This window comes from Rana temporaria, chromosome 4, assembly GCF_905171775.1.
Source record: "Rana temporaria chromosome 4, aRanTem1.1, whole genome shotgun sequence".
NCBI lineage: Eukaryota > Metazoa > Chordata > Amphibia > Anura > Ranidae > Rana > Rana temporaria.
The window spans coordinates 423,734,715-423,749,794 of record NC_053492.1 but is presented as its reverse complement, the minus strand read 5'-3'; the positions used below and the strand labels follow the sequence as shown (position 1 = coordinate 423,749,794).

Genomic DNA, 15,080 nt, shown 5'->3' with positions numbered 1-15,080 from the left:
CTCAAAGAATCTGCGCGGTAAGTTACGGCGGCGTAGTGTATCTATTGCGGCGTAAGGGGGCGCAATTTCATATGGGAGTGATGGGGGCGTGTTCTATGCAAATACATTGTGACCCGTCGTAAACAACGTTTTTTTTTAACTGCGCATGCGCCGTCCCTGGGGGTATCCCAGTGCGCATGCTCGAAATTAAACCGGAACCCGCCAATGCGTACGACGGTGACGTCATTCTACGCAAATTCCTATTCGCAAACGACTTACGCAAACGACGTAAAACATTTAAAATTGTACGCGGGAAGGACGGCCATACTTAACATTGAGTACACCTCAGTATAGCAGCTTTAACTATACGCCGGAAAAAGCCGAACACAAACGACGAAAAAAAAAAGGGACGGGCCGGCTTACGTTCGTGGACTGCCGTAAATAGCTCATTTGCATACTCGACGCGGATTACGACGGGAACGCCACTTAGCGGCCGCCGAAAAATTGCATCTTAGATCCAACGGCGTACGAAGACGTACACCTGTCGGATCGATCCCAGATGCGTCAGTAGATACGCCGGCGTAATCCTTTTGTGAATCTGCCCCCTGGTCTACAACCATGATGGCCTGAGTAGCTTATTAAAAGGCCAAATTCCTTTCATTAACAGATGAGGGGTATAATCAAACTTGCATGTGCTCTATTGCCCTCTGACATGGAGCTTAGGAAGGAACAGAGTCAAGCAAAGGTACCGTAAGTGAAAGTGGATTGGGGTAAACTTTAAAGAGACCCTGTCACTTGGTCCTGAATGGGTACAGTCACAAAGGCTATTTAAAGTGATACAAAAAGTCCCAAAAACTTGCCGGCAAAGAAAAATATATACCGTATTTTTCGCCGTATAAGACGCACTTTTTCTTCCCCAAAACTGGGGGGGAAGTTGGTGCGTCTTATACGGCGAATACACGGTTTCGCCTGACCGATCCGCGTTCCGCAGAATGCACCGCCGCCGCGGCCTTAGGAAAGACCGCGGCTTTGGCCTAGCTCCGGAGCGGTCGGCTATCTTAGTACACCCGGCGCGCTGACGTCATCACTGCTCTGCTCGTGGATCTGTTTATTCCTAGCAGAGCGCGCGCCGCTATCTTGCCATGCATCTGCAACAACAGTGAGTTGTGGGGCAATGTTACTGGCTATAATTACTATGTGGGGGCAATGTTACTGGCTGCTATTACTAATGTGGGGGCAATGTTACTGGCTCTTATTACTATGTGGGGGCAATGTTACTGGCTGCTATTACTAATGTGGGGGCAATGTTACTGGCTGCTATTACTAATGTGGGGGCAATGTTATTGGCTGTTATTACTATGTGGGGGCAATGTTACTGGCTGCTATTACTAATGTGGGGGCAATGTTACTGGCTGCTATTACTAATGTGGGGGCAATGTTATTGGCTGTTATTACTATGTGGGGGCAATGTTACTGGCTGCTATTACTAATGTGGGGGCAATGTTACTGGCTGCTATTACTAATGTGGGGGCAATGTTACTGGCTGCTATTACTAATGTGGGGGCAATGTTACTGGCTATTATTACTAATGTGGGGGCAATGTTACTGGCTATTACTAATGTGGGTACAATGTTACTGGCTATTACTAATGTGGGGCAATGTTACTGGCTATTACTAATGTGGGGGTAGTGTGATGGTGATGACGAGTGGGGGGCAAATATTTTACTACAGTATTTGGTTCAGAATCTTTTTTTCTAGATTTTCCTCCTTTAAAATTGGGTGCGTCTTATATGCCGGAGCGTCTTATATGGCGAAAAATACGGTAATACTTTCTACTTCAGTGGACGTTGCAGCAGATATTCTGATTTTTAGAGCACAGGTGGCTGATGATTCTTCATCACTACAAGGACGTATCCCTTTAAGAACAATATTTACAAAGCAAATTCTTTTTGGTATTTTTAGTCTTAATTTTGTCATTTATCTTACTCATGCATCTGTTTTATTTATTCCACCTGCGAGGGACTCAGCGCATTTAAAACCTGATTTTACAGCAGTTATTTGTGTCTGATTGTTTAAGCAGTTTTGCCATTTTCTCTCTAATTGGTTCCCCTGCCTCATTAACAGACGTTCGCTGAACCTGGCACAATGGGCTAAGCATTTATTAAAAATATTTGTCTGTGTATTTTCTGCAGCATGAAGCACTATGTCTGTGTTTTTTTTGTTTTGTTATAGAAAGCTATATCTTTGGCAACAAATGAATTAGGCCTTCAGCCCTGGGAGAGCCAGACAGAGAAGGTCATTCAGTTCTATAATCAGATTCTGGTGAGTGCATTAGCTTGGTAGATATTTGTATAATAATGTAATATAATAAAATGTAGTTCAGTGCAACGCAACAAAACAGTTTACCCAAAAGTGATATTTCCATTATTATTAGAAATCGGCTGTCTGTTTCTACTCTAATGCCACGTACACACGATCAGAAATTCCGACAAGAAAACCGTGGATTTTTTTTTCCGACGCAATGTGGCTCATACACAAGGTCACACAAAATTCCAATCGTCAAGATTGCGGTGACATACAACACTACGACGAGCCAAGATAAATTAAGTTCAATGCTTCCGAGCATGCGTCAAATTGATTCCGAGCATGCGTGTTTTTTTGTGCGTCCGACAATTGGAATTTCCCACAAGAACTTTTCTTGTCGGAAAAATTGAGAACCAGCTCTCAAATTTTTGTTGTCGGAAATTCCTACACAAAAAGTCTGATGGAGCCTACACACGGTCGGAATTTCTGACCAAAAGCTCACATCGAACTTTTCTTTTCGGAAATTCCGACCATGTGTATGCAGTATAACTATGGCATTCTTATGGTCAGATCGCTGTGCTGAGTTGCTCAGGTCTACACACCTACTATGCCCATTATGAGGGGATCCCACCATCACTGTTGGATTTTTTAAAATGTATTTTATATTACTAGTTAATGTGTGAGGAGTCACATCTGCTGAGCACTTGCTGATGCTGGGTTCGCACTTAATACAGATGCGGCTCAAAGCAGGGGTCCAGTGCATCCCTGTTCTCCATTTCAGGGACGAATCAGGTCCAAATTTTGCCTGTATTCGGACCTGAAACAGAGCCAAAGACACACAGGACCACTGTGCAAACCATTCTGCGGCCACCCCGGGGATGAGAGAACCAGCTCCATTGAGAGCTGGGCACACTCTCCTGTGATGAGAATTGGATATAGGAAAACCGCATCCAATTCGCCCTAGCGTGAACCTCGCCTGAATGACAATATAAATTGGGAGCTGGCCACTGTGGGTTTATTGCACATTTCCTGGTAACTAGCCACTGAGGGATTAAGAGCTTGTTCACACTTGACTACGTTTCTAACGCTTAAAAAAAGCTCCCGTAGCATTAGTGTGGATGTTAGACTGGCGTTTCACAAGCATTAATGATGAGTTAAAAATGCTCCCCAAATGCCCTATGGGCAATTTTGAAGCGTTTGATGAGCGCTGAGGCACATTATATCCGCTCCACAAATGCCTATTCTATTACAGGAAATAAACAAATCTTAACACAACGCAACCACACTGCAACTGCCTGCCAGAGCGTGTGTGTAGCGTTACCATAGACTTGAATGGGAGGTGTTGAAAGGCTTAAATTTTCAAGCAATGCAATGCTAATGTTTCATGTTTTAATAGTGTGAACAGCACTATGGCCCAGATTCACATAGAACTGCAGCGGCGTAACGTATCGTAGATACGTTACACCACCGCAAGTTTTCATCGCAAGTGCCTGATTCACCAAGCACTTGCATGAAAACTTACGCCGGCAGCCTCCGGCGTAAGCCCGCGTAATTCAAAGGGGCGTGTGCCATTTAAATTAGGCGCTCCCGCGCCGGACCTACTGCGCATGCTCCGTTTTGAAATTCCCGCCGTGCTTTGCGCGAAGTGACATCATTTTTTCGAACGGCGACGTGCGTATCGTACTTTCGTATTCTCGGACGTCTTACGCAAGAACAAAAAATGTTTACATTTTGACGCGGGAACGACGGCCATACTTTATACAGCACATACGTGGGCTGTGTAAAGTTAGAGCAGCTAAAACGACGACTAACTTTGCAACGGGAAACTAGACTAGCAGTGACGTAGCGAATGCGAAAAACCGTTGTGGATCGCCGTAACTACTAATTTGCATACCCGATGCTGGTTTACGACGCAAACTCCCCCCAGCGGCGGCCGAGGTATTGCATCCTAAGATCCGACAGTGTAATTCAATTACACCTGTCGGATCTTAGGGCTAACCATGCGTAACTGATTCTATGAATCAGTCGCATAGTTAGGAAGACCCTAAAACAGAGATACGACGGCGTATCAGGAGATACGCCGTCGTATCTCTTTTGTGAATCTGGGCCTATATGCCTTCCACTGTATCATTTGCATGGGCGTTTGAGGGGGGGCTTTTAACGCCTGTCAAATGCCTGCTGTGAACTTAGCCTATCACATATATGTTGGGGATTGGAAACAGAGATACTGACCACTGCTGGGTGGTGGTAACTGATGGGTTAAGACACTTATGCTTGGGATGTACTACTGTAGGTTTACGTCACTAAGGAGTTAATCTACATACACTTGAGGCTAGCCTCTGACGGGTTAAAGCTAATGCGCTAAGGACTCGCAAATGAAGTTTGAATGCACATATGCTGGGACTAGCAGTTGAGTGGTTCAGCACACATATGCCGGGAACTGTAGGTCGAGTGGTAAGGTACATATCCCGGAAGGGGTAAATGCATATACCATGTAGGCTTGGTACTGAGGGTTAAATGTTTTGAAGGTGCTAGGCTCAACTGGTTGTGGCGGAAGTAAACCTTGCATAACACAGTGGCACCCAGGAGCAGTCCAAGCGGGTCTGTATTGCTGTAAATGCAAGTGAGCTTTGTAGAGCAAGTCCATAGTATATAAAACAAAACATCTACTCATCCGAACCATTATATCAGTTCCTGACTAACAGGTGCTATCTAATGGGTTCCCCAAAAGAACCAGCAATGTAAATTTTTAGCATTCTGTCAGTAGTCACCCTTTTTACCCACCAGCGCTGAGAGCTAGAAACCTACAAATATTAAGGCCTGTGCAACTAGTAACGCCTGGCTAATAGGTAAAACGTGGATCATGAGATATATGGTTTATCCCATGTACAAAGCTCTACAAAGTCTACAAGCTCCAGGACCCAGTTATATAAATTCCATGTGCTCCAGAGCCCAGCTTTACCAAGCCTACAGACGTCAAGACCCAGAACTGAACTTAAAGGAGAAGTCCAGCCAAAGCTCCTTTGGCTGGACTTCTCCTATGGATCACAGGAGTGCAATTCGTTTTGCACTCCTGTGACCTGTTTTCAGCAGAGAGCAGGCTGAAGTCTGCTCTCTTCTGACGTCACAGAAATCAGTCCAGGCACCGCATCATCCCGACAATTGGAGTCTGGATCCGCCGGGTGCCTGGACTGACACCGTCTCAGCTAGCCACTGAGAGACTGAGCTTGCCGCTCGCCACCCCTCCAAAGCTAAGCGCTCCAGTGAGCGAGGAGGAGGCAGAGCGGAAAGCTGCTTATTGACAGTCAGCAGCTCTCTGCTCGGGGAGCCCTCTAGAACCGAGTGATCGGCAGTGTTCGATCGCAAGTTTCTCAGTGTAGAGGCGCCAGGGGACAGATGCGGCATCGGACCGATGCTGCATCCACCTAGGTAAGGAAAAAAATAATACTTTACTTCTCTTTTAATAAGATCTAAAAAAAAATAACAGGTTTGTTTTCTCTATATCAGATACAAATCCTGGAGCCCTTCACTATGTATTACTGAGAAACCTACGTGATGCATACTGTATACTGTCCACAATCCTGCCAACCAGCACCTCACAATGTACATATAATGCTTGTGTGAAGGCTAGCTAATTATCTATATTCCGAAGGGGCCATCTCACTTCTAACATGGATACTAGGAAGATAGGTGTGTGTGTGCTATGGACAAACTTGGGAGTATGTGATATGGGCAAAAGACCATGGTGTGTGTTTGGGGTGGGAGCTCACTAGTGGGGCATGTCCTGTTCAGCTAAATTCAGCATTGGAGCGGAATTACCCATTGATAAAGTAGAAATGTCACTTAGGCTTTAACACTATATAACAGTGATGGCGAACCTTGGCACCCGATGTTTTGAAACTACATTTGCCATGATGCTAATGCACTCTGCAGTGTAGATGAGCATCATGGGAAATGTAGTTCCAAAACATCTGGGGTGCCAAGGTTCGCCACCACTGCTATACAACAAATAGGAATATAGGCATATAGAAAGGTAAAGTGGTTGAAAAGTATTTTTTTTCCTTAAAATAAGTTATACTTACCTGCTCTGTGCAATGATATTGCACAAAGCAGTCCCTTACTTTTTTTTTTTGTTTTTGTTTGGTGGTCCCCCACCAGCGCTGTCCACTCCTCCTCACTCCAGCAAGCTACTGGTATGTCTTATTGAATCACCTGTGCAGAGGCATTCCCGAGCGGAGCTTTGTGTGTCCATAAAAACAAACAACACGGCTCGGCCACACCCCACTGCTCCCTCCTCACAGGATTTGACTGACCTCAGTAGGAGCTTTTTGGCTCGCACTGCTCCCAGTATAGTCTATGAGAGCAAGAAGAAGGGAGAGAAGAGCTGCAGCTGGGCACAGCACTGAATTAATAGAGGACTCAGGAAAGGGCTAGGACAGGTAGGGGGGGGGGTTTTGTTTTTTACCTTAATGTAGGGAATGCATTAAGCTAAAAATAGTTTAGGTTTAGAATCATTAATTGCAGTGTGCATTTTTTTTTCTTTTCAGGCTCGTCATGGCGTGATGCTGGTCGGTCCCAGCGGGGGAGGAAAGACAACTGTACGAAGAATTTTGGAAAAAGCATTGGTTCATTTACCATCAAGTTCAAAAGAAGAACCCACTCTAGCAGTAATTTTTTTGTATTTTTCTTGTTCAACAAATTATTTTATCATGTAGAGTGTAAGAGCCGGTTCACACTGGGGAGACACGACTTCCAGCGCGACTTTCAGAGGCAACTCCAACGCGACTTGAGCATGAACCACAGGGCGATCTGGGGCGATTTACAACACGACTTGAAGTCGTCTCCAGGACAGGAGACTTTCCATTGGCCAATCAAACAACAATCAGCTCTAGGGGAGGGAGGGGGAGGGAGAGGTTTGCCTGAGAAATATATGTTATCTTCCTGGAAAGTCGCTTCAGTTAAGACAGTGATCAGACTTGGATCAGACTTGGAGGCGACTTTCATTGAAATCAATGGGTACAAATCGCCTACAAGTCGGATTGAAGTAGTACAGGAACTTCTTTTGAAGTCGGAGCGACTCGAGTCGTGTGTATTAACACCGCTCCCATTCACTTGCATTGTTTTTCTCGACAGCGCGACTTGGGACGACTTGAGGCGACTTCAAGTCGGATCCCAAGTCGCCCCAGTGTGAACCGGCTCTAAATGCAACATACAGTATTTTGCCTTTGGAGAGCTTTATTGCATTGCCACACCTGGACTCTTTTGTCTCATAATTTTTTTATGCAGCATCCACTTATTAAACCTACTGGATGAAGCACCATACTGTAATAGTTGGGGATGTTTGTTTACCCACTTCAGCCCCAGAGGGTTTTACCCACTTTCCGACCAGGCCATTTTTTGTGATACGGCACTGTGTCGCTTTAGCTGACAATTGCGCAGTTGTGCGACGCTGTACTCAATTAAATTATATGTCCTTTTTTCCCCACAAATAGAGTCCGTCAATTTTGAAAAAAAAACAATATTTTCTACTTTCTGCTATAATACATATCCAAATTTTTTAAAGAAAAACTAATTTCTTCATCAATTTAGGCCAATATGTATTCTGCTACATATTTTTGGTAAAAAAATCCCAATAAATGTATATTGATTGGTTTTCACAAAAGTTATGGCGTCTACAAACTACAGGATAAATTTAGGGACTTGTATTTTATTTTATTTTATTTTATTTACTGGTAATGGTAACATTTACCTGTTTGCCTGAAGTTCAACTTTAAAGTATATTTGCTGTGTACTAACACAACTGTATATTTATTTTCTATACCTTTAAAAACATTGTGAAGAAGGGAAAGGTGGACACTTTCATCATCAACCCCAAATGTGTGACCCTTGGAGAACTCTACGGAGAAATCAACCCCAATACCATGGACTGGTCGGATGGTCTCCTGGCTCATGCTGTGCGCACCTTTACTCAGCAGTCATCTAAAGAGGAAGGGGCTAATGCTGCTGATTCTCCCCATCATGTATGTATAATACTGTCACCCTCTTATTCTCATCACTATATATAAAGACCAGTTACTAACCCTCTAAAGCAGGGGTCCTCAAACTTTTTAAACAGGGGGCCAGTTCAAAAGTAAAGAAATACCATATACTGAACTAAAAAACTAAAAATCAGCTGCCTGCACTTCCCACACTTTCCCACAATGTGAACACAACAAAGATATATATCATGTGCCGCACTACTAATACTAATCAATAAATAAAACCTATGCTATAAAACAATACAGGTTCAGATGCATAACATAAAAACGTGACTTGCAATTTTTTTTCAAATATAGACAATATGAAAGTGCCCATGCTCCGTGAATCACACACAGCCCTTAATATTATAAATGATGATTAATGATGCAAATATAATAAATAATGATTAGCAACAGTCCATAAAAAAATGATGAATAAAGGTGTCTTCATGCAGTGTGCTCTCGTCCCCCACCGGGTGTACCCTCACCATAAGGGTTTAAAAAATAAACCTATGGTAGTTAACAGCAGAATGTACACTGCATGTAGACACCTTTATTCATCATTTCTTTTATGGACTTTTGCTAATCATTATTTCATATATTTTTATCATTAATCATCATTTATAATATTAAGGGCTGTGTGTGATTCACGGAGCATGGGCACTTTCATATTGTCTATATTTAAAAAAAAATTGCAAGTCACATTTTTATGTTATGCATCTGAACCTGTATTGTTTTATAGCATAGGTTTTATTTATTGATTAGTATTAGTAGCGCGGCACATGATATATATCTTTGTATTTTCTGCAAGTAACACACGTTCTGACAACACTCACTTCATGCACTGTATCTATGAAGGAACAGTGTTGTCATCTCAGGACAGAGGGTGTACAAAGTACATTTCTGCAAGCAAAATACCCATTAATCCTGCCAGAAATCCAGTGTCCTTGTAACGTCCTGTGCAGTGAACTGAAACCTCAAACAATGATTCCAGCTTTCTGAGTTCTTTTTTTAAACTACATCATACCTCCCCCTATGTAATGGAAATGAGGATTTTTTGTAGCCCCAACACACTTTCTGTCATAGGGTAATTAATGTAGGATAGTAAATGTTACTGGCAGGTGAACCAGGTGAAAATAAATGAAAAAATAAACAAAACAAAAATAAAAAGAATCCTCCACATTCAAGGTCTGGTAAGCTGCAATGCAATTTTATTATTGGGTTTAGACAAGCTTTTATTTCTCACTGAGCCTACTGTGAGTGGACAAAAGAAATCCAATAGAGAAGTTAATCTGTCTGCATTCTTCTCTTCTTTTTTCAATGTCCCTTCAGTTGGGACAAAGAAAACAGAGACCGTAGACAGACACTTTCCTTTCCTCCTATGTCATTATAGTGATTAATTCTGCATGTGTGCATTATTATTTGTGAAAAGGAAATAAATAAAACGTTATTGTCTCTAATGCTTGTTACCTTATAGCACAATGATGGAGACAAGGAGAAAAACTTACACGAGGTGCCCAAATTTGTGAATATGAACACAGCTGAAGATCATCCTGATAATGCAACGCCGCAGTCTATAGGTAAGGGTAATCTTAGGAACCCTTTTCACATTCTTGTATATGCAAAAATAATTAAACAAAATAGATTATAGCGCACACAAATCCCCATATTTTTGAATATATTCAGGTGTTTTTAAATAGCCTTGCAGAATTAAAATTTTTGTATGTGTGCGCTATAATCTATTTTGTTCTGTTTGCAGTCTTATAGCAGCACCATCTTGCATGTAAACACATTTTTAGGGTGTGCCCCCCAAGTCTGTTTTGTATATTGTATGCAAAAAGAATTCTTTTGACTCTCATAATTGCATGCTTTTTGTGCATTTTATAAATTATTTACTTTTTTTACAGAAGGAGAAACAATCTAAATAGAGATTTTCCAGGGTGCACTGAAACGGCATTAAACTGTGCATATACCATTCATTTTTATGGGCCAGTTTGAAGCACATAAATGCTCAAAAACGCAACAAGCCCTTGATTTTAGAAGCACCTTAATGGCGCGTACACACGACCATTTTTCATGACGTGAAAAAAGGAATTTTTTAAAATGGTCATTAAGACGATCGTGTGTAGGCTCCAGAGCATTTTTCTCAACGTAAAAAATGGCATTAAAAATTTAGAAAATGCTCTAATTTTTCTCCTCGTTTTTCACGTTGTCGTTTTCACGTCGTGAAAAACGGTCGTGTGTAGGCTTTAACCAAGGGTGAAAAAAACACGCATGCTCAGAAGCAAGTTATCAGACGGGAGCACTCGTTCTGGTAAAACTAGCGTTTGTAATAGAGATAGCACATTCCTCATGCTGTAACAGACTGAAAAGCACGAAGACTGAAAAGCGCGAATCGTCTCTCACCAAACTTTTACTAACACAAAATCAGCAAAAGCAGCCCAAATGGTGGTGCCATCTGAATGGAACTTCCCCTTTACAGTGCCGTCATACGTGTTGTACGTCACCGCGCTTTGCTCGAGCATTTTTTTTTCACGATCATGTGTATGCAAGGCAGGCTTGACAAGAATAACGTAGAGAAAAACGTTGTTTTTTCGAGGACATTAAAAATGGTCGTGTGTATGCGGCTTAAGGCTGGGATCACACTAGTGTGAACTGGATAGGGGTTTCTCTGCATCTAATTCGCATGACAGGAGATTGTGACCGCCTCTCAATGGAGCCGGTTCACACATCTCCAGTGTGGCTGCGGAGCGGATTGAACAGGAGTCCTGTGCGTCTTTAGCTCTGTTTCAGATCCGAATTCAGGCAAAAATTCTGGGGTGATTTGTCCCTGAAACAGAGAACAGGGATGCATTGGGCCCCTTCTGTCAGCCGCATCCGTTTTTAGTGTGAAACCAATTTTAGCTGTTGTGAACAAAAGTGAGCAGGCCACATAGGAATAAAAAAAACAAGAACTATTGTTCCAAGGACCCATTCACACCTGCACACAGTACAGGTACAGTGCATGGGAATAATGATTAACCTTTGTTTTGAATGGTGCTAGTTCATATATATATGTTCAATGCATTGATAATGTGCATTGTTCATTTGTTGATACCCCCAGTTCTAAGGGAAGTTTAGAGCAGGGGTTCTTAGCCTTTTTATGATGACAAACCCCCAATGGATTGCCAATTATGCCCCATACCCTCTTTCTGAAATTGTTCAAATCACCAACTATCACCACCATTATCAGTCCTATGGAGTTCCAGTTAATAGTTTATTCAGTGTGCGGCCGGTGGTAATTTTCTTTTGGGGTGGCGGAGGCAAACAGTGCCACCAACGGTCGGTCGGTTTTGGAGCACTTACCCCATCTATAGTGGACTTCGGCAGTGGCTTCCCCTGCTCTCCACGGGCATCACGGTGGGTTCTGTTTCCTCCCTCCTCCTTGGCGGTCAATTGGGACTCTTCTCTTTTCAGACAGTCGGAAAACGGGTCTCAGATCTGCTTCTGATTGGCCGGATTGAGGATCAGTGTTTCAATAGCAAATATTTATTTGCTGTTGTAACACCTGTCTGGGCTCCTGGCGCAATGCTCTGCGACCCGACCCCACCCTATTTTGAAGCCTATTAGAGCCTCTGGCTCTAATCAGGTGCTTTAAAAAAAAAGCACCCCGCCGCTGTAATTCATGTGCCCGGCATCCTGAAAGGGGCTTGATGCATTAATAGGGGGTGGCCACAGCGGCCATGGATATGAATACTATGAAGGAATTTATCTAGTATCTATTCATGTAGGGGGTGGTAGCTGTAGATAGAGAGGGCGGTGCCCTGGCGCACCTAATGGATGGTCCGCCACTGAGCTTAGTGTTACTTTACATATGGATAGCTAGAAACGGAACAACTGAAAGAAAATCATGAGCTTTTTATTATATATATGTATATAACAACATCCAAATCTCAAATATGAAAGCTAGCTACAACTAATGACATTTCTGCTGTTGTTTTTAGTACATTTAAAAAGTGGGATCGAGCTGCCAATGTTACTAGAATGTCATCTGACACATCCGGTCAAGATCTCCACTTTGATTTCGGGTTCTGTAATGCAGACAATCCTATTTCAAATGTTTTTGAATTATTATTTTTTAAGTCTTAAGCCCTCATAATATAGTTCCCGATACACCTAAGGGGTATAGATACCCCCTGTTAAAGCCGGTTATAACTGTTGTGCCATATCCCCAATTCTTGGAGTAATCTAACGCTTATGCAGTCAATTGTAAGAATATTTTATTTTGGATATTTTTCATTTTAAGTTATCATTTGCATATACCTAACACCAAATTGTGTAAAATAATCAGACACATTCTTGCTGTCTGTTCAGGAGACGCAGCTCCAGATTGGTACTGGATAATTCTCGATGGCCCAGTGGACACAGTGTGGGTGGAAAACCTAAATACTGTTCTGGATGACACAAGGACTCTCTGCTTAGCCAACAGTGAAAGAATTCGTCTTCCTCAAGGAATGAGAATGATATTCGAGGTGGATAACTTATCACAGGCCAGTCCTGCTACAGTGAGCCGCTGTGCCATGGTGTATATGGTAAGAGCCTGTAGTGGTATACAGGCAGCTTAGTGTTTGGCATTGTTGTCTCATTAAGTCTATGTGTCCTGCTTTCTTTTTTTTTGTGGGTCTCCTCTGAGGGCTCTGGTTTCCTTCCACAATCCATTAACAAACCGGTAGGTCAATAAATCTCTCTGAGGCCTCGTACACACGACCGAGTTTCTCTGCAAAAACCAGCAAGAAACTTGCTGGGTTATTTTTTTTGCCGAGGAAACCGGTCGTGTGTACATTTTTCGACGAGGAGCTTGTTGAGCCAAGAAGAGAGCATGTTCTCTTTTTCCTCGACGGAAATGGAGAAACTTGCCTTGTCGAGTTCCTCGACAGCCTAACAAGGAACTCGATGAGGAAAACGATGTGTTTCGCCCGTCGAGTTCCTTGGTCGTGTGTACGAGGCCTGAGACAGTGCTTCCCAATCTTTAGTTGTATGTGTCCCACCATAACAAAAATCCTTGCATACCACCTGCCTAGAAATCATGGTAATATGGTTGTCATAGACATGTTAAGCTGCATATGGTATTGTGTGAGTGATCCAAAACTGCTCAGGACTCCAGCATGCCTGGATACTATTAAATGCAAATGCTGGAAACTTTGCACATATGTATCCTAAAACAATTTACTGTATATTCATTTTAAAGCTGGCTATATACTAGTAGATTTTCTAACAAACATTAATATGAACATTTGTACAAAAATCCAGAGTACATTTGATAACGTGATAAATGTCATTCAAAAGTTTGCTTTTAACATTCACTTTTAGAGTGAATGGATTTTCCTGCACAAAACCCACATACATGGTTTGAAAGTCATTTGTTCAAGAAAAAAAAACTATCCTGCTCCTATAGATTTCTTCATCACTGCGGTCGAGCACGGATGGCAATTCATGCTAATTTTTACTAGTGTATGGCCAGCTCAAATGCACATTTTTTGCTTCCCTGTGTTCTTGGGATAGCCACTCAAACTAACCTCTTTCTGCTATTATCCATTATGAAGCTAAAGCCTATCCAAAGTGTCCCCTGTAATTAGCACTATGTAATATGTACTATATGCCTATATGGTTCGCGGTCCAGCATTCTGATTCATTCCAAGGGTGTTCAATAGGGTTTAGGTCAGGACATTGTGCACACCACTCGTGTTCCTTTATACCCAACTTGTCAAGATAATTCTTTATGTAGCTGGCTTTTTGCACCAGTCATGCGGGAACAAAAAAGGGCCTTCCCCAAATTACTACCACAAGGTTGGAAGCACACAATTTTCTAAATGGCTCTTCTGTAAGAGTTCCCTTTCCTGGGAATACCCAGACAAGTTAATCTGAAGGGGGGTCCACATACTTTTGGCCATATCGTGTAGTAAGGTTGCTAATTGTTTTTGATTCCTGGTCAAGGTTTTTACAGGGGACTTCCCATGTGATAATAAAATAATGTTACCAGAAGGCACAAGACCTCACCTCTGCAAGCACAACCTTGAAAACATGTTATCAGTGAAAAGCAGTTAGGGACTGACAACACATTAGTTCTTTTAATTCAAAAATCTTAAATGAGACTATGAAAGTTATTTGCTGATATCTGTAACAGGTTTTTTTGGGGTTTCCATATTTCTAATTTTATTTTTTGCAACTGTTCAAAAATACTTTTGTTTAATATTTTATGACCAGCTTAGATGAATCATCTTTTGTAGGATCCAGTGGATCTTGGATGGGAACCTTTTGTTCGGACCTGGGTGACTCGGATATCCACTAAACTCCCCGCCAAGGGAGTGCAGTACCTTAACACATTGTTCAGTCTCAGTGTGGATGAGGGCATAAAATTCATCCATAGGCATAGGAGCAGCTTACCTTTCCCTGTCCAAAACACAGTCCTCGTCATGAATTTGTGCAAAATCCTGGATGCCTTTATCGATTTCATGAGCAGGAATGGAGGTTTCGGACAAAGTAAGTTTTGATTTTTGTTTATATTGGGTTCTGTGGATTATATTTTTTAAGGTTATACAATAGAAGAAAATGTGCTTTTGATGTGCTTTGTGAAAGCTCAACGAACAATATAAAGTATACAGCAACCTGAAATTTCCAGTGCTATAAGACAGCCTTACTGTGGGATTTACCATTGATATAGGCAAGCAAGGGGGTGCTGTTTCCATCACTGTGCACCTAATCCACTCAGACTTAAAGTGATTTTAAACGATCACCTTGTAA

General features: G+C 42.2%; 1 protein-coding gene across 1 annotated transcript in view; it reads left to right on the top strand.

Moving 5' to 3' along the window:
• Positions 1–15,080, top strand: part of DNAH14 (dynein axonemal heavy chain 14) — a 340,790-nt gene that overhangs the window by 188,830 nt on the left and 136,880 nt on the right. Inside the window, 6 exon segments of the mRNA XM_040347836.1 lie at positions 2,212–2,301; positions 6,831–6,950; positions 8,124–8,303; positions 9,778–9,880; positions 12,654–12,871; positions 14,567–14,819. Coding sequence (XP_040203770.1) covers positions 2,212–2,301; positions 6,831–6,950; positions 8,124–8,303; positions 9,778–9,880; positions 12,654–12,871; positions 14,567–14,819 — 964 coding nt within the window.